Genomic DNA, 27,400 nt, shown 5'->3' with positions numbered 1-27,400 from the left:
TGTTTGCTGAGTGCATATGCAAAGTGTTTGACCGCCTTTTGGGCTTGTAATGGTTTTATGAGCAAAACATGACCAGACTAACTGAAATGTTATGGAGGACAAAAATATTCTTTGGTGCAGTTGCGGTTCTGGCTGTTTGGTGCTCTGGACAAACAACTTTACGGCACCCCGGCCCTCCCCGGAAATGCTGAAGTGTGACAGCTTTGTTGTGCGTTAATGAAATTTGTCTCTTTTTATCATATTTTACTCAAGGCAAGGCAAATTTATTCTCATACACAAGAATTGCAAGAAAGCAGATCAAATCAATCCATGAAACATAAAAACATAAAAATATTTTTTTTATTTTACTTTCAACCTCTTACTTACCTCTTTTTGTTTAACTTTCATCCTCGTTTTCGTAGCTTTTTTGACGCTTTGTTCAAGAGGTTTTTAGATTTGGGTAAAGCCAAACCGGAGAAAATGTACTCTGTTCATGTGAGTTGCTTTAGGTCTTAAACAATTTTACAGAATAACTCTTTAGGTGTGCTCTTGTTTGAAATTCTCCCGGAATGTTGTGTGTAGCAAGTAATGTACAACAGGATCGTCCTGCAGGAAATGTTTTAATTGATCAGACGAAATTGTGCCCCTTTTTTTGTAGAATCTTTTAGTTGAGATCACGAAGAAGCCTCACCATGTTTTTGATAACAGTATTGGTATATTTAAATGCATGAAATCTCAGGGTGAAAAAGTCGGAGCGTAGGGGCGTGTCATTGTGTGTGTGTGTGACTTCATGATTATGCAACGCTTCCCCGTGTGTCTCACGGAGGCCGGCCACTGTTGCTAACGCTCTGAATAGCCGAATGCTAACGCTGGAATATTACTACAGAAGTTTGTTTTTCTGCGTGAAACCAGTGAACTTTTGCAGGCTAACTTTTCCAGTGCGCTTTACGGGGAAAATTGTGAGCTTGTTGGCCAGTGTTTGTAAGCATTATTGTGACAATTACCCTGAAAAGTGACCCTGAAAGTTGTGAAACATGGTTATAAACTCATCCCTGTAAAGGATACAATTGGTCAGAGATATTGGGAATGAGTCTGGACACAGAGAATTCCTTTTGTCAGACCGGAGTTTGTTTTTGAAACCTGTCATTTTTTAGTCTTTGCTGGTTGATTCATTCTATGGCTCTCCTGGAAAGGAAGACTGCGGCTTATGTATTTCAAAAACTCTCTACGGCATAAAGCAAAGCTCCGGCACACTGAGTCACTCTTTTTGTGATATTTTTTGCTAGCTGATGGAGGGGAGTGAGATCAAAACGTTGAATGAGACAGTGTGGGGGAGCTTCTCCTTATTTCTCATGCTGACCTGAGGTATGCAGACATCACTTAAAAAAAAAAAAAAAAAGTCTAATATGGTCATATTTCCTGGTTCTTGTCAGAACTGGAGGAGCAGCGTTCTGGATGTACTACAGCTGTCTGACAGCTCATTTAGAGAGGCGTTGTTCTCCTCGTGTCTGAGTAGGTTTCCTCTGGGTACTCCGGTTTGCCCTACCACTAAAAACATGTACAATAGGCCAAGATGAATGATGTGAGTGTGTGAATCAATGGTGGTGGTCAGATGTGTCCAGTCGCGCTAATTGCATAGCTGTACACAGACGATTCATATTATTACCAGCACAATAAAAAGTGGTATAACATGAGCATATATTGAATAAGTGCTCATGCTCGAAAGGGAGTAGGATGAGACAATAAAACAACCTATGTCCAAAGAGAGCAGATTTTCACGATAACCATTTACTCCAGATGAGCCTGAAGGCCTTGGAGACTCTTACTGTATGTGATTTTAGGGCACTTCAATTGTGACTCGCCTGGTTTTAGCTAAAAAAAACTCTGTGTATTGTATTTACCAAAGAGAGGTCGAGTGGTTCTCCGTCCTTGATCCATTCAACACGCAGTAACGGCGGCTGTGCGACAGAGGGGCAGTTGACCAGCCCGTCCTTTCCCGTGGGGAGGTAGGTCTCTTGGGGGCTCTGGGAAGACTTAGCAGGGTCTAAGAGAGAACAGAGAGAAGTGAGAAAACTGCTCTGCACATTTGGGTTAGGCCACTGTGTACGTAAACTGAGTGAGTCAGAGTTATTTCCCCCAATCTATGCCACTACCATTCTTGAACATTTACCTTTTTAGTTCAACTTTTCTCCATAAAATTGCCATGTCACTGGTGTGTTTAACTTTTTCATCAGCTTTTGACTAAAAATGCATGCTCCCTGCAGGGAGAACAGGTTGTTATCAGATTGGTTGGTGTCCCTCATGACCTTCTCGGCCCCTGCATCGGCATTTCTGGGTGTATATGTGTAAATTTAGGAAGACTGATCTGCAAGGTCCTCTCGTCCGAGTGGACCACTTTCCCGAGAGCCAGGCAATCCTGCTCAGTGCAGCCCCCCATTCACACTGTGATGCTGCCGGTCAGGATACTCTCAGTGGTGCAGCTGTAAAAGTGTTTTAGCATTTAGGGTGAGAGTTTAAAGTCTCTCATGATACAGGCGTTGGCAAGCCTTATGCACTAAATATTTAGTGCGTGTTGTTCAGCTCAGGTGCTGAGATACATGCACTTCCAGAAATTCAAAACTGTCCACTGATGTTCCCTCGATGTTGATAGGATGGTAGTGTCCCAGCATACTCTTGCAAAGGTCCACTGTGAGCTGCATTGTTTCGTTGATGTTGAGTTCCAGGTTGCTGTGATGATCTACCAAATGGTCTATCTCCAAGCGATAGGCTCTCGTCATCACCAGGGATCAGGCCAAGAGAACTTTATTATGCGAGTTTCTATCTAAAAGGGACAGATCGATTATCTACTTTCTGATTATGTCTTCAACCCATGATGAATCTTTTCCTGGCTTTTACTTGCCCGCTACAGTGCCCTCAGTCTTTATGTGATTTGGACATGCAGCTCACTACTGTCTCCTACTGCACGTGATTACCCAAGAGTCAACTGCAGTGCCAACAAAGCATCACTCCGATCCAAATGCTATTTTCTATCTATGTAGAAAGTATAAAAGAGAAAACAAACTATGATGTTACACAGATGTGAACCAGGAGCATGACCCCATTGTTTTGGCAACGTTAGACAGACCAACATGGAGGGTGTGAGGGAACGTTTGGAGGCGTTTGCTGCAAAGTTTAGATCAGGCCTTCTCAAACTCTGGACTCAGGTCAAGGTTATTTGCACTGGGGAATTTACTGCCATAGCAGCTAGCAGAGCATGTTGCATTCCCATAAGTGCAGTTGCAGCTTTGGCCTGTCGGGGTCCGTCCATCCTTCCATCCAATCGACCCGGAGGCATCCGAAACAGATGCCCGAGCCACCTCAGCGGGCTCCTTTTGACGTGAAGGAGCAGCAGCTCCACCTTGAGCTCCTCTCAGATAACTGCGCTCCTCATGCTATTTCTAAGGGTGCGCCCAGCCACCCTGCGAAGGAAACTAATTTTGGGCACCTGTCTATTAAAAAAAAATAGTTTCAAATGAATTTGAATTTTTTACTATTGACTTCTATTTGACTTTCGTGAATTTAATTTTTCTGACCTTTTGACTGTTTGAAGTTTGAGAACTCCTGGTTTAGATGGAGGAGGCTGAGTTGGAGCCAACAGATTAAAAGAGAAAGGTGACTGCTGTCTTAGGAGACGTGCAAAATCCCACAAACATGACGCGGATGTCATAGCTGCGAGTTAGCACTAGCTAAAAACTCTTTATGTGTTGCATTAGCTGCAACCTTAATTGTAATTATGCTGATTGACAAATAACAAAATAAATAAATATACATCAGCACATACAAGCAAACCTAGCCCTGAAGATAGTCAGCGCTCACAGCATAAATAAATAAAAGGATCATCAGTGTTATCTGCCCATCATTTGTGAAAAAAACCTGCAAATATGTGTGAACTGACTTGCTTATCCCATGAGAATGTCCATTAAAAATTACCCACATCCTGAGGTAAATTTAGTTTTACCGAGGTCCCCAGATAATTCTTATCCCATGCAAATAGGGCTTTAGTTTGCAGCATGAGCAGAGACAGAAACAAAATCTAAAAAGAAAACAATCAAGCTCCCTCCGATCCCCTCCTGTTTGGACCTGACAGGCCGTTCACCGTAAAGCTTGTCTCATTGGTCAAAGTTATGGGGATTTTGATAGTGTCTGAGATCAACAAAGGGAGAAGCATTGCAAAAAATAGAAATATTTAATATTACGTACGTTACGACAAATAGCAGGCCTTATTTATATGCAATCTATGAAATTTGTATAACATTTAAACTTGTAGACTGTATCTTATGCTTTTTATTAGAGATAATAATGATATTATTATTTGTAGTAGTAGTAAAAAAACGACTGTCATGTGCCGTCCTTGAGCATCTTAAGTGCTTGTGGGACAAACTACAAACTATTTCTCCCACTGTGAGTGAAACACTATCCATGTCCCAAGAGAGAGAGCACGGGGCAAACTCCACGCTGCAGAAACATGATCAAAACGGATCATATTCCAGGTTTGTTTACTGCAAGCTTTAACATCATGTAAAACGTTAGTTTGTTTTTAACGTTACCCTTGCCATTAGTAAATTCCAACATATATTTTGATCATGTTGACCTTGCAGATAGAGGAAGATATAGGGAATAACTATCAAAAATGCCTTTCATACCCTCCTTTAACCTGAGTGTTTTAATAGACTCAAAATTCAAAGGCAGAAATACAATTTTCTGTACATATTAAAGGCAGAAATACAATTCACAAAACAAACAGGAGACAGTTGAGACACCTACGCATCACAGTGAGGTTTGCCGAGGCGGTGGGCGGGGTCAGCAGGCCATTGGTGGGCACGCAGGTGTATCTCCCAGAATCCTCCGGGACCAGCCTGGAGATGAGCAGGGTCCCATCCACCATGATCTTAACGCGAGACTTCAAAGCGCTGCAAGAAAGCACAGTGGGACTGCTTCAAATGCGGCTAACAAAACGGCTATTAGAGTAAAAAAAAAAAAGATCCACATAGCACTTTCTAAATGCAATAAGTCTGGCAGCCGGTGCAGCGTGGGAGGAGGGACACATCTCCAGAGCAGTGCTCATGGAGGGCAAGGAGAGCCGAGTGGGTAGAGAAAGCCCACTCGATTTAGATACGCTAACGTTTGGGAGAAAGCAGAGGACGAAGACAGCATTACGTAACCGCTTACATATGCAGCTTGATTATGTGCAGAGAGCGATACTTTAGCATTAAGGTCAGAAGGGTCATTTACAGCGAGTGACACATCATTAAAAAACTCTGGTCAGTGTAACAATGGCTTTAATTATAGTGAATGCACCAAATGCTAAACAAAGCTAATGCTAGTACTGATCTTAATGCTGTTCTGACAGTTGGAAGCTCGCTCTTAATTACCCACACTATAATTGTAAATCATTATTTTAAATGAAGCCAAACTGGATGATGGTGAGATTGATCTTGCAGACTTGATTTCATACAATGTGTGTATTATCCAGTTTTTACAAAGACCAAAAAGATCATTTGCTCTTTGACCTGAACATTTTCAAAAACATTTGCCACTGCCAATTTTCACTTGTCGTTACAAAAGAGGCTGCACCTAACTTTAGAAAGAAGCGAGGTTTTGCTCACTTCAAAATGTAATCAAAATGAAGTTGCCATCTGAATGATTCTAATTAGCCAATACACACTCCACATACTTAGGTAATACACTGCCTGACCCAAACAAAAGTCGTAACTAACTTCTCTGAACTGAGGTTGCTGCAGTTGGTTAGGTCTTGGTTCAGCAACACTTAATGTGCCCAAAGAATCAGATTGGCTGACTACCTGAACATGCTGAATGACCAGGTTACTCCATCAGTGGATTTCTTCTTCCCTGATGGCGAAGGCATGCGACATAATTTTCAGATTGGAGTCACACAGAATCCAGATCTCAACCCCATTGAGAATCTTTGGGATGTGCTGGAAAAGGCTTTGGGCTGTGGTCACGCTCTCCCTTCATCAGTTAAAGATCTTGGTGAGAAATGATCGCAACACTGGATCTTTTGACATTGCAGAATCTTATTGAAACAATGCCATAGTGAATATGGGCTAAATGCAGTCCAGCCAAATATCAGAGCGTGTGACCTTTCTTTTATTGAGACGACTTTTTTTTTGGTCAGGGCAGTGTAAAATGTCGTCTGCAGGGATTTTTCTAAATCAAGGGACGACTTCTATTCTTAAAGTAGCACCACATTAAAAAAAGATATTTCAACGTTTTACTTTATTTCTAATATACAGAAGACTTTTTAATTTAATTTATTTTTATTTTTATTTTTATTTTTATTTTTATTTTTATTTTTATTTTTATTTTTATTTTTATTTTTATTTTTATTTTTATTTTTATTTTTATTTTTATTTTTATTTTTATTTGCTGCATCAGAGCAGGCCGGACAGGTGTTTATCAGTTCACAATCTTTTGTAAACTTCTGTCATAATGATAAACTCTGACTGCGTTAGCCGCTAACTGTTGCTGCATCTGATGCTTCCAACATTGCCATTCCTGCAGATGGGCAGGTGAGGGGTGTGTTGGGGTGAAGGGTGTGTTGGGGGTGCACTGTGAGGCGAGGGCGGTGTTGAGCTCATCTGCTTCTGAGGAACAAACTTAACTGTTTCTAAGGTGGTGCATCTAGTGATGCAATGCGGATATGCAACCATTCCAGGTCGCCAAAATGGAGTAGCTGAGGGCTGCTTTCAAATACATGGTAACTGTTTACATGTAAAATGCTATAGTTTCGGCAGAAAATATTTCAATATTTTAGAAACAAACGCAATTATGCAGCACATGAAATTGTTTTATTATGAACTTATTGTAACATATTCTGGAATTGTCGTATATTCCTGTTGTGATTAGTGATTTGTGATGGTGAAACAAATACTAATTTCCACTAATTTCAACATTTAAAAAAAAATTACCGATAGGTATTTTCAAAACCATAAACAAAAACTTGTAAAAATGTGTTCAGCACCGTTTGGACTGAACACACAGTGATTCTGATACACTTCATTGACTGTCAGTGGGATGATGAGAAACCAACAATCTCCATTTCCCATCATTCTCAAATCTTCTCCCAGATAAATAATCTCTGAGAGAAGTTTACAGAAGCCTTTCCTCACAAGAGGCTCCGTCTGTTCCTGGCTCCAATTCTGGACAATTTCAATGTTCTTTTTTAAAAGTGATTCTGAAATAGGATACGAATTCAATCTCAGCTCTTTAGGCTGGAACAATACTGTGTGCCTGATTTTATTAAAGGCAAAAAAAAAGAGAAGAATTGGACATAAATATGAGCTGCTAAAATAATACAAAAACTCCATGCATTTGAAAACATGTTTGCAGAAGTGTAAACTACAGGGTTTGGAACTGGATATCTTATTGTTTGAAAAATAGTACTAATAATTGCAGTGATTGTGATTCGCTATGATGCGCGGCCCTCAAAGAAATATGATAAAAATGTGCATCGGCTTATGCTGGTCAGGTTTTTTCAGCCCGCAGCGCCGCATTTGGAGCAGTTTCTAACCCACCCCGGCCCACTGCGCAACACTGTTCCTTCTTACAACCCACATCATCCCGCCCCACAACCATCTTTAATTGACATGGTGTGGCTGCCTTTCAATTTTCCTTGCCAGTCTTGCCGCATCACTTTGAACATATGTAAGGGATAATGCACGATGAGGTGTCCATTATCAGAAATAACTGGACGACGCGGAGGCGTGTAACTCTGATAATGGACGCCTCGCATTATCCCGCTTAAACCACGGTCCCACGAAACTGTTCTTTGGTGCCTGTTTGCTTATTTTTTGAAGTCCCTGGGCAGGAGTTATCTCACTCTTTATCTCACACGTCTGCATTGCTGCTGTGGGAGAGAAGTTTGAAGTTGTTGAGCATTCAAACTGTATTTTTGCAGATATTGGCTTACTATGGCCAAAATTAAAGTCAAATTAAAAAAACAACAACTTATTTTTATAGAATTGAGAACTTCAGATTTGTTTCAAGTTTGATTGAACCCAATTACATATACTTGAGCTGTACATTCAAACTTAAGCAATTTCAAGACATCTCTTTATATATAATCGACAATTTGCCTACACTGTTTCACCTCTGAAGTTTTCTCTTTGGAGAAAACTAAAGCTGCCTTATGCAACAGCCAGTTCTTTTTCTGTCTGTCAGTGATGTGATGCCATCCCACTTCAAAGACACAGGTTTGACTTTAACTAGCTCCAACAAACCTCAGCAAAAGATATTCAAGTCCACCACAGTTATAAAAGTTGCAACATTTCAACATTTTCGAAGTTGCTCATACTGGGTAAAACTTACTCGATGTGATGTACGTTTTCTTCCGCTTTGTGCCACACGTAGGTCATGTTGGGGGGGTCGGCGACAGCCTGGCACTGCAGCAAAGCATTCTGGGACATGTTGAGTGAGATGCTTTTGGGCGGGATGACGATCACAGGAGGGCCTGAGGAGAGGGAGGCAAGAATGAAAAAATGCACATGTGATAATCATACATTTGACCTGACTTGCGTTTGACCGTTTAGGAGCTGCAGATATTTCCCTTAAAACCATTTCATATACAGTTATATTTCACATAAATGAAAAACAGAGTTCTTTTGGATTCTTCTTGGATTTGATTCATAGTGTCAGTCGTCCAGTGTTGGCAATATGGTTGAAAAATTCTGAGAATGTTTAATGTGTGAAATCTTCTATGGGAATTAACAGGATTTTTTCATGGAATTAACACAACTGAAGGCTGCTTCTTCACAGACAGATATAAACTGAAGCATAAACATTGATTTGATAGTTATACACTGAAATATCACAGCAGAGAGGAAAAGTCAAATAAATATTTTTTGCAATATCTGACACCAGGGTTTAAAGAAGACAGTGTTTTAGGTTGGGAAGTAAATAATAGACTCATATAATAATAATATTTATCATTGTAAATTGTCAAGTTATGTGTTTTTGGTCATGCTGGTCTAACTTGAAAACCCAGAAGATACGCTTGGATCAACTCAGCTTCACACAACTTTTTTACGAGCGATCGCAATGTCGTCACATCCGTTGGCCGTGGTAGGCATTTTACATTATCATATTTGATAAACATTTTATTAAAATCCTATAATATGCAAAAACAATGTTCATAAACAGTGTATTGCTTCTCTTGCGCTGTAACAGATCTATCATTATATAAAACCGAGTTAGAGGCCTGTATGCATCAGCTGTTGCCTACCATTCACCAAAACATCCGGCGAAAAATTGCGGAAGTAAACAATAACAGCGATCGCTCGTATTGCAGCAGTGGTTGAAGCAGTAGTAGTTGGTTGCAGTAGTAGCAGAAGCAGCAGATTGAAAACCTTTCAACATACAGAAAACATAACTTAAAAGTTGTTTTAACATGCAGTTTTTAGCTTTTTACTCACAAATTATTCCAATGCATATATTTTAACAAAGTATATTTCAGCGGTTGATTCAGATTTTAACTGTACTTTAACAAATCGATTTTACCATTTTAATAGACGACTGGAGTAACACTAAACAGAGGACTAAAACTCACCGATGGCATCTCTGTTCTCCTATGCATTGACTGGGTGTGTGCCACAGCAGACACACCTGTGCTAAGTTACCACATCAATGCACCAGAAACATTAGTCTCAACTCCTGTCTTAGCGCCATCTAGTGTACAAACTAAAGAATTACAACCAAATCAACATAACAAAAGCAAAACATTGAGAAGATAACAAAGGAGGACGACAATTAGGGTTTAACCAAACAGTAATGAAGCTGTGCAGTGTTACAATATCATATTGTTTAAAAAGTTCAGTTTGCCCTGCCCACTCCTCGTAAAGTATCAGTCAGTGTCTGTCATGATCTGAGTTAGAGACAGGTGAAATTTCACCAACCACAGTGTGATAAAACAAAATCATGATATACAGTAAACCTTTACCACTTGTCCCGCCATTCAGAAAGAGGACGAAGCAGAATGTAAGTTCAGGAAACTTGTGTTATTTTTTGACCAGACGATATGATTCTCACACTTCTTGTACGGGTTGGCGGCGTGGCATCACTCAAATGCATGTTGTATGTAGGGCTGCCCCCTTTTGGTGGTTTAGTCGACTAATTGGTCGATGACGTCGTGGTCGACCAAGATTTTCATTGATCGACTAAATGCACGCACTTTTGCAACCATTAAGATGCTCTTTATTTACATAACAGAGGCCTGGAAGATCTATATTTGATATTTCATTATAAAAACACATATATCAAAGCTTTACAGACAGAGTGACGTTTGAATTGTTTGTGTGAAATGTTTTAGCAAAAACTCCAAGCAACTGAGATCAGCGGCTCTCTGTCTTGGCCAGATGTTGCCTTCAATAGGCCAGACTTCTACAGCTGTTTAAAACCACAAGTACCCTGATTCTACAGTGGAATAGCCGATATGTGAGTCTGACACCTGTCCTCTGTCTGCGGCTCTACTGACACACGGAAGAGCGAAATCGGAAGTAGCTATAACGTCACGCTCCGCAGCTCATGGACCTGCTGTGTCTTTCTCCGCATAATTCTGGCTTTTTCCGAGATAAATTAGACGAGGCGTAACGCTAACAGATTCATCACTACACCAATGCAGCGCAAAAGCTGAAGAAACGAAAGGGCTCATGGCTCATGTTTATATAACGGCAAAACAGAGAGTCACATGGAGACATCTGACCCGGAGGACATTTGAGAACAGGGACGATGATGGAAGAAAAAAATACCGCTTTATTTGGATTATATGGATGTATGGACAGCACATGTACAGCAACAGATGCAGGACTGAGGCAGGGACTGAGTCTGAGATTAAAGGTGAGATTAATGTGACTTTTTACACATAAATGCACGTTTACGTTGCTTCTATGTATAAACAATAGTTACAGCAAGATCTCCTGTAATTTTATCTTTGTCTTATGAGTGCTGTTTGGGTCAGAAAAGTTGTAGTTTGGTCAGCGTCATGCCACGCCCCCTTTAGTCAACTAATCGCTGCTCAGGGCACGTCTTTGGTCGACCATGAAAATCTTTGGTTGGGGACAGCCCTAGTTGCATGGTTCAAAAACATAATTAATGGGTAGCTAATAGTTCACCAATTGTTAATTCAACATAAAATGCAAAAATATCTTCCTATTTTTTTAGCATTTTTACCATTTTTATTTTTTTCCCCCTAATTTCTGAGTTTAAGTTCCCATTGAAAGTTTCTGGGACATTTCAAGACATTTTGGGGGAATTTTCCACCCCTTTGCAACCCAAGTTGGCACCATTTTGATTGCAGATATTGTGCTTTTCTCTGGTATTTTAGATCATTTCAAGCACTATCTTCATCATTTTGTTAGTTACAGAATTCTATATTGATCGAACACGGCCTGCAAATACAAATAAGTGTCAATAATTATGTAAATAAATGTTACATAAACATTTATAAAGCGCTTTTTCTCTCTACATTAGGCCCTCATAGTGCTTTACATCAAGGAGCCACCCACCCCTTCGCACTCTCATTCATACACCAATGGAGACAAGGTGGCAAGTGTCTTGCCCAAGGACACGACAGTGTCAGCTGGATTCAAAACGCCAACCCTCTGTCCTTTATTCTCTTATTCATTATGTAGGTTTAAGATGAATCAGTACATAAATAGTAGCAGGAGTCCTTCAAAGTCCACATGTAAATATGCCAGAGCTGGCCTGCAATGACGAATTTTAATCCAGTGGTTCCCAACCCTTTTTGTCTCGTGTACCGCTTGTGTCATTAAGCTACTCAATTTACCCCCTACCTAGAGGATCCTGCAAAACATTTTTACAAAGATTATTATTGATGAATAGAGAATAGATGTGTTCAAAATGAGGCTTAACACTAGCTAAAATGCTCTCAAATTGAAATTGTTTTACTGAATTCTATTAATTAATCGCTTGGCTCTGAAATTGAATGAAAATTGGATTTTTTTTCCCTCCTAACTTTTCATCACATGAAGTTGAAGTGACTCCGCTTGAGGGTGTGTTAATGGAGTAAACTTTATGTGAGTGTTTGTTGGAGGCCCTTAGTGCTTTAGAAAAGTCACTACTGCTGAACTTGCTCAAAGCTGCATATACAAGCAACAAGAATCTGGCAACAATAAGAGTGGAGCTCATGCTGCTTTCTAATTGGATAATTGTCCTGAGACACAGACAGGTGATATTTATTACATGTACAATGTCCAACAAACTCTACAAAGCCTAACTTTATATACCCTTTTTGCCTGTGTTTACCAGAAAACTCGATAATTACAATAGTTGTCTATTATTTCAATAACTAAATTAGTAGATTAGTTGATTAATCAACAAGTTGTTTCAGCTTCACAGAAACACATCCTTAATTTAAAGGTGCACTATGCAATATTTTATGTAAAGATAGAGTTGATATTGCACATTTGACCCTTCAGTGACCCTGCAGCTGTATGGTTAGCCTGACGTCTTTACTCTCCAGGATCAATTTGATTTCAGTTTTTAGTATTTCTGGTAGGTTTTCATAATGGAATGTATGTAACCGTGAATATAGATCAACCAGCTGTGAAAACTTAAAGGGGGGGTATTATGCAAAATGGACTTTTTCAAGCTTTACATCATGTTATTAAGTCATTCCCTCATTAAAAACATGCCTGAAGTGTTGCCTTAGCACATTCACGTATTTTCGAGTAATCTGTAGAAACTCTGATGGCGGCCATTTTAGGGATAAAACGCCTGATTCCTTCAGGAAACGCCATCGACCTCCAGGATACGCCTCCGACCTTTCGTCACCAGCCGAGTAACCAACCACTGCTCCTCAGCAGAACCCCCTCCCCGCAGTGTCTAGCCCTAAGATGTAAACAGAGTCATCATGGAGGATTAGCTTCATGTGTTGTGAACCGGAGTTACAGCAGTTCTGAAACTTTTACAAAGACACACATCAGTGTTTCTGTTACCGAAACACCCAGGATTAAAACCGGTGACAAGAACACTTATTTCAGTGTCTGGTTCTGCGCTGGGCCTTGATGATGCACAGAGCCTCCGGAGAAAGCTAATGCTAAACTAAACCTCGAGTCATCACGTGAAAACGAGAAATATGCACACATAAAGTCAATAAAACCACCACACACATAAAGAACCGTTTAACAATGATCACACACGGAGCCTGGCTTGTTGATTTGTAAGTTTATTGCTCACATTTCATCTACAATGGGTCATAGCCGAGTGGTTTTCTCCCGGAGCTAACAAGCTAGCCGCGACAAGCTAACGGGAAAATTCCCTGAATACAAGCAGCATATTATGCATTGAAAACGTCACTAAACAGGCAACTGCTTGAAGCAGCCTTTATGATGATCACACACTGAGCCGGGCTTGTTGATTGTGTAGTTTATTGCTCACATTTCATCTACAGTGAGTCGTAGCCAAGTGGTTTTCTCCCGGAGCTAACAAGCTAGCCGCGATAAGCTAACGGGAAAATTCACTGAATACAAGCAGCATATTATGCATCGAAAACGTCACTAAAACAGGCAACTGCTTGAAGCAGCCTTTATGATGATCACACACGGAGCCTGGCTTGTTGATTTCGTAGTTTATTGTTCACATTTCATCTACAGTGAGTCGTAGCCGAGTGGTTTTCTCCCGGAGCTAAGGCACTATTAGCCGCGACAAGCTAACAACCTTCACCTTCACAACATTCATTGAAAACAGGCAGCATATTATGCACAAATAACGTCAATAAAGCAGCAACTACTCGAAGCAGCCTTTACGATGATCACACAATGAGCCTGGCTTTACACATTTGTGGTTTATTGCAGACTTTTCATCAACAATGAGCTGTAGTCGATTATAACAAGCTAACGGGTAACCTCGAAAAACCATTGTCCACCTGCACAGATAATGTCCGTCTTTTGAATCGTATGGGCTCCTGCAGATCCTGGTGTCGTCCATGGGGGTATAGTTAGAGATCCACAGGGCATGGCAGATGCAAAGAGATAGCCTCCAAACAGCAGTTAGTTAGAGCCCCTTCCAAGCGTCCGGTGTGGAAGGTTCGTCTCCAAATAATATCCTGTGTGGCCATTGTTCACAAAGTGATAAACAGTAGCTCCTTTCCAACAATAAAAATTAAAATGCACCGATCGTAGTTTCAATACTGTTGAGACAAGCGGAGTGTTGTTGTGATGCCACAGACAGCGTGTGGAGGGGGCGTGTCGGAAAGGGTCAGAGGTTCTTAAAGAGACAGAGGCCTATTTCAAGTCATTTGCTACCGCCATTTTGAAAGAGCAATTTTATACAAGGCAGTTATTCTAATTTACTGCATTTACAGACCAACAGAAGGTTTGGTCATCATTGTAGTGTGCTATAGACTGGTGCTATGTGGCTGAAAAAAGCATAATACCCCCTCTTTAAAAAACTACTGATCCTGGAGGTTTTTTTTTTAAATTTCTACATAAAAACTTACCTTTAAAAAAAAAAGTGAAAATAGTATTGAAATAATACTCAATACTATTTTCACTTTTTTTTTTTTTATCTGAAATTATTCCAAGTACCCCCGGCTAAGTACCCCCGGGTCCTCGTACCCCTGGTTGGGAAACATTGCCCTGGCAGAATGATGTTATTAAACAAGGACAGAATGTTAATACGCCACTAAGTCAGTATGTGATATTTCTTTATGAATTAAATGAAATGACACATCTACATTTAGACCAGATTAGCTTTACTACTCTAAAAAGTGTATAACAAATGTTTTACAACATTATCCCAGCAAATGAACAAATACCACAAAGAAATAGTGCATCTCAAGGTAAGAAAAGCATGATACTTGGGGGAAATATTGACCTGTTTGGGTCCACAGATGTGAGATAAGCATATGCAAACCCTTTATTTGTTAGAGTCATTTCAACGTCAGTGTTGTCTTTTTAGTTCCTTAAAATGTGGAAAGGCGTTTTCCTAAATAAACTTCTGCTTATGTCTTTTTTTTTAACTTTTTACCCAAGTGACACTAAACATCCACTTGCCATTCTAAATAACGTCACACCACTGTGCTTTAGAAAGGTGCGAGCTGAGACCGGCACTTTGGATGCTTCGCACTTGTCACCCTTAACTACACTCCCAGCTTAGTCACTTTTCATCCAGACGAGCCATTAGCCTAATCCATGTGGCACCAAAACGCAGCCAAAGCCCAGATAACCTCGACGCATTTGGCCTCAATATAATACGATTTAACTCAATGTGGCCACTGTAACCGTTGGAAATGTGGAGGAGACAGCTTAAAGCCAATGATTTATGTTTTTTTTTTTTTTTCTCCCAGCGCGAGTGGGAGGAGCGGAGGATGGCAGAATGAAATCCCACGGCAGTATTATGCAGCAGTGTGTCGGTGTAATCCAATGACACACTCTGGCATTTGCATATTCTACATTCTTGTGCCTCCAAACTGGACGGAACACTTAGTAAGTTTATGTCTACAATGCGGGGGGGATTGTACTTTTTGTTTTTGCAGGTATTTGGTAGATCATTTCCAACACAATTACGGCCTAATTAAGGCTGTGTACCATTTGTCTAGTTTTTTTTGTTTTTTCAATGCCACAACTGTAATGATGCCTGCTTTCTGGTAACTGAATTAAAATAACATGGGTTTAAAAAGTATCATACAGGATGTCACAAAACAGCAAAACAGAAAGCAACAATTCCACTTAAGGCGCGACACTGCAGGTGAATAGGGGAAGAAAAAAAATGTAGAGATATCAATTTGAAACTGTTGCTGAACATTACAGATATAAATATGAGAAAAAAATGTATTGCACTTTTTTTCTGTCATTTTATGTTTTCACATAAAAATAAGGCATTTTGAGCATTAAAATGGCCAAAATTGCCTATATTTTGAGCAACGAAATCAAAATAATGAATTGAGCCAGATTAAAATTTATGGTTTTATTTTGACATATTAGTAACAAAGATTTTTTCAGAGGGGATTTTGGATATATTGTTTAGTTTTTCAATAAACTAATCATCAGTGAAAAAATCTGTAAAAACTGAAATTCCGCCTGTTTTTTTGGTTTCGAAGTTGAATAAATCAGGCTAGGAATTAGATATTAAAAAATCCCTCTGAAAAACCTTCAAAATATTGTTAGGAATCAGACAGGAAAGTTTGGAGTCTGTGGGAGCTACTATAAGGGCTGACCCGCTGCCCGAGTGGGGCTTCTCTCATTCAGAGAAAACCAGCCCTGAAGTTTTGTAGCGAGTGCGCATGCACGGCCCGTTCTCCGACTTTTCCGCACCAGGCCTGACCAGGCCTCTCGTAGGAGGAAAAATACCATATTTGGGTGATAGCGTCAACACGGGGCCCCTTAGCAGGACACGTGGATGTAAAATCTGTCAATATTTATGAATGAATACCCGCTTGAAAGACGGACTTTCTACGCAGCGCAGCAGCTACTTCCGAGTTAGCCCGCGCCTCGCAGGCGACAAAACATCATAAAATAAACATCATGCGGGGTGAGTTTTGTCATTTTTATATCTGACATGAAAACTGAGATGTAAAGGGAGGAAAATAGATAAAAATCTCCACTTCGACCACTACGTGAAAAATCAATACTTTCACCTGCCGTGTCTCGCCTTAAGTAGCGACAAAATGAGGGAAGGATCCACATCATGACACTGTTTTATTATGTTAAAGTTTGCACATTAGTTATGCGGTCATTTTCCCCAATTTATGAAACTATGCCCTTTATAAGGCATGCACATTTACATGAAGGCCAAAACATCTGCAACTACACCTTAAATGTACATCTTTGTTACACTTTGTACTCCTTCATTAAACCTTGCACTTTACCTGTACTTGCATGTGCTATTATTTTCGGGTTCCCTGTACCTACACATGGAACTCGCGGGCTGTAATCTTAAGTGTTACCGCAATCTTTCTTGTTTGTGGTGTTGTGCTCTTCTCTTTGCTAAGAACTCTGGTTTCTTATTCAGTCCTTGTTTAGTGCCGGTTTAGTAACTTCTGGTTTAGTCCTGGCTCAGACCTGTCACAGACCTGCTCTTTGCCATCTCCAATCATTGCAAACGTTTAAGTAAGTTATAGCTTTGCATTGCTTTAGCGTTTTTTTTTTTTTTAAAGAAAACAAGTCTGCATCTGTGCACACGGTCATGTTGCTTTTTTTTAGACACTACGGGTCATACATTGAGGTCTGGAGAGAACAAAGTATACCCGATACCGCCCCTTACAAGAGCTTTTTGGTCCTCACCCAGTCATAGTCCTGATCACTGTCTTACACTTTGTTGGTTAGAAAATACAATGTCGGCTTATTCAAAGTTCCCTATAAGTTCATCTTTCAGGTTCGACATGCGCCTTCAAAATATACAGCTCCGTGGATAGCCGTCGATCAACCTTCAGCAATGTTTTTGCCTGTTTTGTATTTGAAGGAGGGATGAGTTGTGCTTCGGATCAAGGTAAAGAATTGCTTCCTTCAGTGTTTTTAAATGACTAATTATTGGATTTAATTAATTCAATAATTACTAATCATGCGTATTATTTTTTTCTATAATCAAGACCAAGAAGCCCTAGCATGCCCCTTGAGTCTTTAACTACTCAAAGTGCCCCTTAAAGGGGCTAGATGCAAGTTGGTCATTTTAAACTCACTACCGCCACCTCAGGCCTTATGTGTAATTGCAGCTTCTATATTAAAGGGGCTGGAAGCAAGTTCGCCATTTTATACTCACTACTGCCACCTCAGGCCATATGTGTAACTGCACCTTCTATATTAAACTCGTGCATGACGGCAATTCGGGCCGAAGTGACACATTTTTGAGTGACCCTACAGGATTTTGGAGGCAGTTGTGGTGAACAGGTCTAAGCTCATTCTACACATTAGGACATGGCTGGAACATGTAGGGGGAGGAAAATACTTAATTTTAACATTTTCAAACTCCTTATAGTCCCTTTAAGCTCATGCATGACGGCACTTCGGACCTTTCTGAGTGACAGTGCAGGATGTAGAATAGGTCTGGGCTTATTCTACACATTAGGACATTAGGACATGGCTGGAACATGTTGGCGGGTGAAAATACATAATTTTACATCATGCAAAATTGACTTTTTAGAGCTTTTAGCCATGTTGTTATACAATTTCCTTATCAAAAACACCCCCAGAGTGTTTTTTGGCTTCTTTCACGCAGTTCTCAGAAATCCTCCTGAATCCTGCTCTCTGAGCAGCTGCTCCGCCCTCTCCTGGTGAACGACTGACGTGCTCAGTTGTGTCGTCACAGCGGAACAGAAGTGCTCGACGTCTGTAATGTAATGTCTTAATTCAATGCTTACGGCCTGATTTTTATTTGTAAAACAGCTTTTTCATTATTTCTGTTGTAAGTGAGAAACAAAGAGAGAGAGAAAAAAAAAAGGATGTGCCCAAGGTGCTTCCAGGTCAGCTTGGGCCAAAACAAACACATCCCTGAGCGTCTGAACAGACGTCATGTTTGCGCTGCAGCTGTGAAGATGGAGCTCGTTATAACCTATTCTGGACACACCTGTTCTTTTTTCTTACCTAACAATAATGTCACGGAGAAAATGAAGCGCGTTTGGCTACGAGAACTTTATTCAACCTTGCTAAAGAAGAGGCCACTCGTCAGAAGTTGTTTTTTTCTCCGGGATTCGGCGACTTTCACCAAAACAGTGTTTTTCTGTGACTGTCTCTGATGGATGTTTGGTGAATCTTCACCAGAATCAAAGTGGATCCCATAATGTAAACAGCAATGGACTAGAGCGGTGAGTTCATCAAAACACGTGTTAGCTTGTGTGTTAGCTTGTGTGTTAGCGTGTGTGTTAGCTTGTGTGTTAGCTTGTGTGTTAGCTTGTGTGTTAGCCTGTGTGTTAGCTTGTGTGTTAGCGTGTGTGTTAGCCATTTATGAAGCTGTGTTGCAGATGTCAACTCCTTATAACTGCATTGTGAAGTAACTTCACTTATTGCTGTTTATTTATATTACGGGAAAGTTGTATGTGCGGAGAGAGGGGGCGGGGCTAACTAAATCGAAGCGTTGTGTCTTCCGGGTTTGAAAAATACCTCCAGAAAACACTTTATCAATAGAATATCGAATGACTGACAGAGGGACAGAATAGTGGTAGAGGTACAATATATCATATAAATGCCTATACTTTACTTTGGAATGGCTAAAATAGCATGATACAGATCCTTTAACATGTTTAAACTCGTATAGTCAATTAAACTCTAAGGTGCAGCCAATTATTTAGAAAATGATCTGCTGAAACCTTTTACTGCAAATTATCACTAAAAAAGTTTTCTTTTAAAACAATATTGAAATACAGTTTAGTCACATTGTTCTTTTGCCACTTTTTCATTGCTTTTTAATTTATTTTTTTGTAGTCATATTTTCACTTTTATGTGGGTCTTTTGTGGCATTTTTGTCACTTATTCATCCATTTATTTTTTTGGTCACTTTTTATTCATATTTTTGTCGCTCTTTTGTCGTTTTTTTGTCTGTGTTTTGTCGCTGTTTTGGTGTTTGTTTGTTTGTTTTTCGGATAACTGCACAATGTTATTTGTATTACAGTCGGCTAGTCCAGTGCCTAAATGGAATAATTAACTTTTTTTTTTTTCTGTTATGGTTTTGTAATGTAACCATTATTATCTTTTTGTATATATATAAAAAAAAGAATAAAATATATATATATATGCACATATAAGTGTCCCCAGCAATAGCAAAACCAAACCTACGCCCTTGTATTTAGTCATGATTCTTTGTGTCAGTGTTTTCTGTTACTGTCATTAATGTAAATTATACGGTATATACACACACATATATCAAAATGATTTATTTGTCTTCTCAGTTATGCAGTGCTTATAATATACTTCAGACAATGACAATTGTGTAAGGCGGATACTGGCCGGGTAAAAACACTACTCGATCAAGTAAGCAAACTCTCCCCTCATCAGGTCAGAGGATTGTTCTGAAGTGATGGAGCGGCACTTACACAAACTTCAAAAGGAAACATATATTTAAAAATAAATAAATAAAACTATTTATAAGCATTGTGTAATTGGAAAGAAATGTCTGCATGTGTTATTTGTTGTATTTTTTTATTCAGTCAGTTATATCAGTCACAAATAAGTAAGAGCTTTATTTGTCATTGTACAACCGTACAACGGAATTGTGTTTCGGTGTTAGTCCTAAGCCGCTGCAACTGAACGCGCTGCCACTGTGGACCAACCTGACCAGCACCCGGAGGAAATCTTGCTGCCTGCCTTTATTGCTCCTCTGAAGCAGTGCACCGTCTCCTGGATGTTCCCTGTTCCAGAGTATGGTGTCCTGCACTGGTCAGCTCCTAAACCTCCTCTTTCCTCTTCCTCCGGCACAACTCCCTCTGCTCCACGACAGTCTGTCACAATCTCCTCGTTTGTCCATTTTTTTTGTTTCCTGTAGCTCCTCTTATGACGCCTCCACTGTGCTGCAGGTGTGGGGGGCCCTTGGTGCCTCTTCAGTGTTTCAGAAGAAGAAATTTGCAGGACCATTATGGACTCTTTGCAGTAAAAAATCCACAGAACCCCTCAAAAACACATCAAAGAAGTACAAAAGCATCCAGTAAAACAATGTGGAACACAGAAAACACAAATGCAGTTCACAGAAAAAGGCAAAAAACGCAGCTGTACCAAGATAGAGGGTTATCGGTTTCTCCATAAATAAAGATCTTCTTCTTCTTCTTCTTCCACATCAACAAAATGTAAGTAAGCCACTGCGACTGTATGACTGTGCGCGCTGCGACTGTGGACCAACCTGACCAGCATGTTTTTGGAGGAAGGGAAAACTGGAGCACCCAGAGGAAACCCAGCTGGCTGCCTTCAGTGCTCCTGTGAAACGGTGCTCCGACCTCCTGGGTTTGTCCCTGTTTCAGAGTGTGGGGTCCCGCACTGGGCAGCTCCGGCAGATTCTCCTTCATCTTCCTCCTGCACAAATCCCACCACACTTCGTCTGCTCCGCCTCCTCTCGCTCCTTCTCATCTTCATCTTTGTCCTCCTCAATAGTGATGGAAGGCTTATGTGGCTTAGCTGCCAGTCTTTCCTGGATACCTCCTCGTTTGCCCTTTTTTTTGTTTCCTGTAGCGCCTCTTGTGCCTCCATGGTGTCACATCAGTGTTTCAGAAGAAGACATTTAGACCCTACATTCCTAAAAAATGGATCCTTCCCTTTCAATCAATTTGATCACAATATTGGATCAGGGGAGGAGATTTCTCTATGGAAACAAATTAGTCCATGGCTCGTTCAAAAACAAGCATTAATACTGTAATGAAAACTAAAGAGCCATAAACTTCATTCACTTCCATGTCAGTTCAGCTCGTCCATAAAAATAAAAATGTTGTGGAAGGATATCAAACTCCAACAGCTTGTACTATGCTGTGATTGACAGAATGTGGCCAGCAAATGTGTTGAGACCCCAACGTTTTTGTCCGACGCATGCATTTATTCCATTGAAAATACTCAACAGATTTAGTTTTACGGAGCCGGCAGTATCATCATGACAGATCTGGAGTTGCAGATCCCAGTGGAGATTGGAATCATCATATTAGCGTTATCTTGGAGGCGACAGGCAAAGCGTTGGGCGATGTTTGGGTTTGTATTAGCTCTAGTCTCATGACGCAATGGGGAGAAACGGATTCAAATTGCGGAGGCTCCCAGTCAGTCAAACCACATTGGGTTCCCCAAAAAAATAACAAATAAAAAAGTAAGTGTCTGGAGCGGGTGAGAAAGGAGACGAGAGCTAAAATGAATGGTATCCGGCATACAGATAGAGGCAGTGTTGTGTGTAATCTTGATGGATAATACTCCCAACAGGGGTTTTGGCCCATCAATTGACTATTCATTTTGTTATAGATAGTAATACTTTTGCTGAATAAAACTGAACAATCTTCGAGTCTTAGTTAGTTTAATGGTGCTTGATTACAGGAAAAAACAATTAACAAAGCGCAGTCTTTTCAAGAGAATGGTGGCCTACATTTACTTTACATTTACTTTAATATATTATATTAAAGATTTATTCGATTTGATTTTTCTTTAAACCTGTGTGCGTTCAGTCAAACTAAAGTGCGGTTGCATTTTGCACCCAACGCCACATTACAGGCGCAGGAGGGCAACCTGCTGCTTCCACTCCAGTGTGCAGCAAAAGGTAAAGGACAACAGCGATAGGGTTCGCCACCTGTCCGAGTGGCTGTGCAGGTGAGTGGGGTACGTCCAAAAGGAACTGCATGAGCGCTCCATAGTCTCCATGCGTACTATTTGATGTTTTGTTATTGCTTCTTACTTATGTCGGAGTTCTTTTATTAGAAATAGCCTAGGGTTTTTCAATCAGTCAATCAGTTCATTTATATAGAACTTTACAACAACACCAGGAAGACCAAAGTGCTTTACAGAAAGACAAAACAACACATAAACACAAAATGATTACATCCTAGACATTAATCAGTGCGTTCTAGTTGTTCAAAGCTAATCTGGACTTAAAAAGGGACTGATCTGTGAGAACACGCAGACTGAGGGGCCGGATGTTCCACAGTTTAGGCGCTGCAACCATAAAGGTATGATTGCCCCACTGTGTGTACTGGGACCTGGGCTCATCCAGAACCTTTTGATCGGAGGACCGGTGAGCTCAAAATCTCCGTTAAATATAGCGGAGCGAGACCATGAAGAGCTTCAAAAACAAACATTAACATTTTAAAATCAATCCGGAAACGGACCAGGAGCAAGTGCAGGGTGGACAGGAGTGATATAGCTGTATGAGAATATAACTGGTGAGAAGACGGGCTGCTACATTCTGCACTAACTGTAACCAGTGGAGTGATGACTGTGGGAGGTCAGAGTAGAGAGCGTTGCAGTAATCGAACCGAGAACTGATTAACTAACCCTAGTTGCCTTCTCCTAGGTCTTGGCGCGAGGGAAAGGGCTTCCCCTTGGTCAAGAGGCGCAGCTGGAAAAAGCTGGCTTTGGCCACAGCATTTATTTCACAACAAAGCTCCAGTCAGTCAGGTAAGACCTGAACCACTGCAGGACCGTGCCCTGAACAGCAACATGCTCTGCCAGCCGGGAGAGGAGAACTGCGTGGTCCACGGTATCAAACGCCACAGTCAGGTCCAGCATCATCAGTAGCACTGACTGCTTTGAGTCCAAAGACAGCAGAATGTCATTGTACACTTTAAGCAGAGCTGACTCCGTACTGTGGCATGATCTGAAGCCCGATTGAAATTTCTCCAGTATTGAATTATGGTCCAAAAAAGTCTGCGATTGAATAGAAAATGCTTTTTCTCAAACCTTAGTTGAAAATTAATTGAAAATTTAACAAAACAACAGGATCAAGATTCGTTTTTTCTAACAGTGGCATAGCCACAGCATGCTTGAAGGCTGCAGAGACAGATCCAGTGCTGAGGCAGCTATTGAACAGAACAAGACGGTAGGGGCCCACAGTGCCAAAAAACTTGTTTGAGAACTTTGGATGGAATGACATACAGAGGACAATTTGTGAGTCTCATCCCCTACACCACCTCAGAGAGGAGAGTCAGTGTCACAGGCTCAAACTCTTCAAAAACAGCAGGGGGCAGTGGAGGAGTATAAAGTCAACAGAGTGAGCATTACAGCCAATGCTCATCCTCACTGACACCACTTTGTCCACAAAATGCTTTCACATGTGGATTCAGAAACATTCTTCAGCACGTTGTCAGATGGACTAATCACAGACTGTGTGGTGTTAAATAGCACCCTAGGGTTGCTAGAGCTGGAGAAGACAATATTTGAGAGATATTGGCATTTAGCCTCCCTGACTGCCTTTTGGTAGCTGGCAAGGCCCTCCCTTTTTAGACCCACACGTATTAAATGTCTTGTATAGTGTTCTTTCTATGATTAAATGTAGGTGCATTATTATAGATAACATGACACAATGATGATGGTACTCATTTTAGTCACTATTTAAATCATGAATATTTATTTTGTTTACTGTGATTAGAGTTGTCTGATGAGGGGTGTGTGGGGAGGATCAGGGCAGTCGCACCGGACAAATGTTCAGTCGAGCTAAATACTTTTGACACTTTTGAGTCCGAATACAACCCCTAAACAAATAATGCTTAAATGTGATTAATTGTGATTAATTAATTACAATGGCCATGATTAACCTCGATTCAAAAATGTAATAGATTCCCACCATTATTAAATACATTTGGTAGTCTTCCAAAGGCCTTATTTTTGATAGTCCACAGTGAAAAGCCGCATAGTCAGTGACCAGCCGAGCATTATGAGCACTTTTGATATCACTTCAGTGTTTATTTAATACTGTTTTGCGACTGTTGAGTTGCTTTTGTGACAAAAGATCAAACCTGAAATTCTGGAGTGTGCCCAAAAGTGCTTTAAATCTCTGAATGATAGGATAATAAATGACAGGCAAACAAATAGCCAGAGTAGACCTGCTCTGAAGTCAATAAAAGCCCTAGATAAAGACACACTCAGACTGACCTTTGATGTTGACTCGGGTGGATTGGCTCACATTTCCCTGGGAGTTGGAGGCGTGGCAGGTGTATTGTCCAGCAGACTCTGCGCTCACAAATGGAAGTGATAACACTCCGCCCTGTCAAAAATAACACACGGAAATAGAAGGCACATTATATCCCACAGAGCATGATATACGGTCAATTCCGGCCTATTGAGTGCACCTGATTATAAGCAGCACCAACAAAATATATATATATATTTTTTACATACACTGGTACACTGGTCTATGAGCCGCAGCAGCCTATGCTGTTCCAAGCGTTTTTTCCCAAGAAAATGGTGGCCTGCAGGTACATTTAATTTTATTAAAGTGTGTTAAGAACTGCAATTATATAAATGCGTGTGTGTTCAGTCAAGCCAAAGTACTGCCCGCACAGCAGTGACTCCTCAGGAGTGTGACCGTGTTTAAAGCCGCCCTCCATGGGATGTTTGCGCACACAGCCTTGGGAGCTCGGGAGTTTCCCAGTGTTCGAAGCTGCTCTGAGCCAGGTCCGTGGGGGTATGATATTCACATATCGCTGGGCCCTCCATAATATTTCAGCTGTTGAACGCATTTATTTTGCACTCGAAGCCACGTTAGCTATAGTGCAGGAAGGCATCCTGCTACCCCCGCCCCAGTGGGCAGTAAACACTGCGGACAGAGGCGGAGGAATACATCGATAGAGTGACTCATAATATTAGGTATGCTCACCTGCTTTTTTAATAATAGCTCACCACAGTGACGTTTTGGGCCATCCGAAGCCAAGACAAAGCTGAGTGGATCAAGACACAACTCTAAGCATATGGTTTTGATGAGAGAACGACATTGTAAAATGGTAAAAGGAATGGGCCACCATTTTTCCATACTGAGGTATGTTCTTACCTTAACTTAGACGAATTAATGCGTACTTGTCTGGTCTTTGTGTGTGCGCTCAGTAACGCTCTGTAAAAAGGGACACTATACTGTATTGTGAGGCGTAATAACAGTAACCTGGAACCTTTGATGATATTACTGTCCAAGTACTCCAGGTGTTTTTACGCCTCACAATATAGTGTCCCTTTCTATCCGCTTAGAAGTTTGACGTTTCATTTTGTGTAACTAGACTTGGATCGTGTAACGTTTCACGGAACTGTATTTAAATAGGGAAAACGTGGAACAGCTTGGTAGCTTCAAACTTCGCCTCAGTTTGGAGCTATACCTTTGCTGGGAGAGGCTAAATGCTAACATTTGCGTGACTGAGCGCACGCACACAGACCAGACAGGTAAACATCAACTCGAACATATCTCAGTATGGAAAAAAGGTGGCCTATTCCTTTAAGGTGAGACACTGCAGGTGAATAGCGGGAAAACATTTTGTGATATCCATTTGACACTTCTGCTGTAGATTACTGACATAAATATAAGAAAAAAAAGTTTTCTGTAATTTATGTTTTCATATAAAAATAAGAAATGTTATGCCGAAAAATGGCCTAAAATGCCTTTAGTCCCAGCGATGAAATCTAAATAATGGATAGACCCAGGTGTAAATGTATTGTATTATTTTGTTTGCATTTTAGTTACTAAGATTTTTGTCAGAGGGGATTTTGGATCTTGTTTAGTTTTTGTATAAGCTATTCATAAGTGAAAGAATCTGTAAAAAAACACAAAAAAATAATAATAATAATACTATTTTGCCTTGTTTTTTTTGGTGTTCAAACCTAAATAAATCAGGCTAGGAATTAGATATAAAAAAAATTCTGCTAAAAAACCTTCAAAACATTGTTAAGTCCAAGACTGGAATGTTTGGAGTCCGTAGGCTCTACTAAAGCGGTGAGGTTGTTGCATGAGCAAAGCAAAAAACGTAATTTTGAGAAAAGCAGCCCCGAAGTTATGCAACGTGTGTGCATGCGCTTTCACCTGCACTAGGACTGTAAACTTTGCACTGCCAATGCTGACATTTTGATATTCTACATTTTATAGTATGTTCTAATTCTTATTTTCTTATTATTTATACTTTTTGCCCCTTCAAGCTTTTTTACCCATTGTACATAAGACACCTCTATTTACTGTTTAATTGTTTGCACATTTCCTGTCTATTTTTGCACACCCTGAATGTTTCTTGAGAGCTGATGTAACAAATGAATTTCCCCGCTGTGAGATCAATACAGGATTATCTGATCTGATCTTATGGACGCACCACCAGCAGGGGGAGCCACAACAGGCTGGTGTAGATAGATCCTGAAGCCTGCCTCTGCGACGCAGCCCCGGATAATTCTGTAGATCCTGCTCTGTTTGTGTGAATGTGAGCAAGAGACTACTGCACAATTCCCATCGGGATCAATTAAGTATTTATGTATCTATCTAAGCTGAAAAAGATGGGTGAATGGAAGGGCGGCCATGGCGGCAGTGAATCTCGTCATTGCTGAGTGTGGGACTGAGTTTGTAGCGCAATTTTCTCAGACTCAAAAAGTGCTATTCAAAACTTATATATGTATTAATTCATTGCAGGAGTGAAACTAAGTTTAAAAAATCTAATCTCTATATCTTCACACCGCAGTGCACTGAGAGCTGTTGCAGCGTAGCATTTATCTGATCTTTGCCAGGTTTAGAGTGCTTTTGTGTGGGAGTCAGCCTTTATCTGGAAAGCTATTGAACTTCTCTGGCACTTTACTAATATAATTCATACATCTGTAGACGCGGTGATATCACTGAATGGAATAGAGAGCGCTGTGCTAAATTATAACATTTCTGCTTCTTTCTTTTGGCTTTAGCTGTGCATTGTTTTTGTCATCAGGTTCCATTTGCGATGGCGAGAGACATAATTAGAAATGTGACTGAAGATGTGCTAATAAGTGTGAAAAAGACAGCAATCAAGAGA

General features: G+C 40.5%; 1 protein-coding gene across 1 annotated transcript in view; it reads right to left on the bottom strand.

The window, feature by feature from the left end:
- The window catches only part of igsf9a (immunoglobulin superfamily, member 9a), a gene marked incomplete at its 5' end in the record, with an annotated part of 123,514 nt that overhangs the window by 57,902 nt on the left and 38,212 nt on the right, over positions 1-27,400 (bottom strand). The window contains 4 exons of the mRNA XM_079552236.1: positions 1,881-2,023; positions 4,783-4,928; positions 8,347-8,488; positions 24,531-24,642. Of these exons, the coding sequence (XP_079408362.1) occupies positions 1,881-2,023; positions 4,783-4,928; positions 8,347-8,488; positions 24,531-24,642 (543 nt within the window). The remainder of the gene's footprint in view (positions 1-1,880; positions 2,024-4,782; positions 4,929-8,346; positions 8,489-24,530; positions 24,643-27,400) is intronic.

The sequence above is a fragment of the Gobius niger genome (assembly GCF_951799975.1).
Source record: "Gobius niger genome assembly, chromosome: 2".
Lineage (NCBI taxonomy): Eukaryota > Metazoa > Chordata > Actinopteri > Gobiiformes > Gobiidae > Gobius > Gobius niger.
This window is presented reverse-complemented; position numbering and strand designations above follow the sequence as displayed.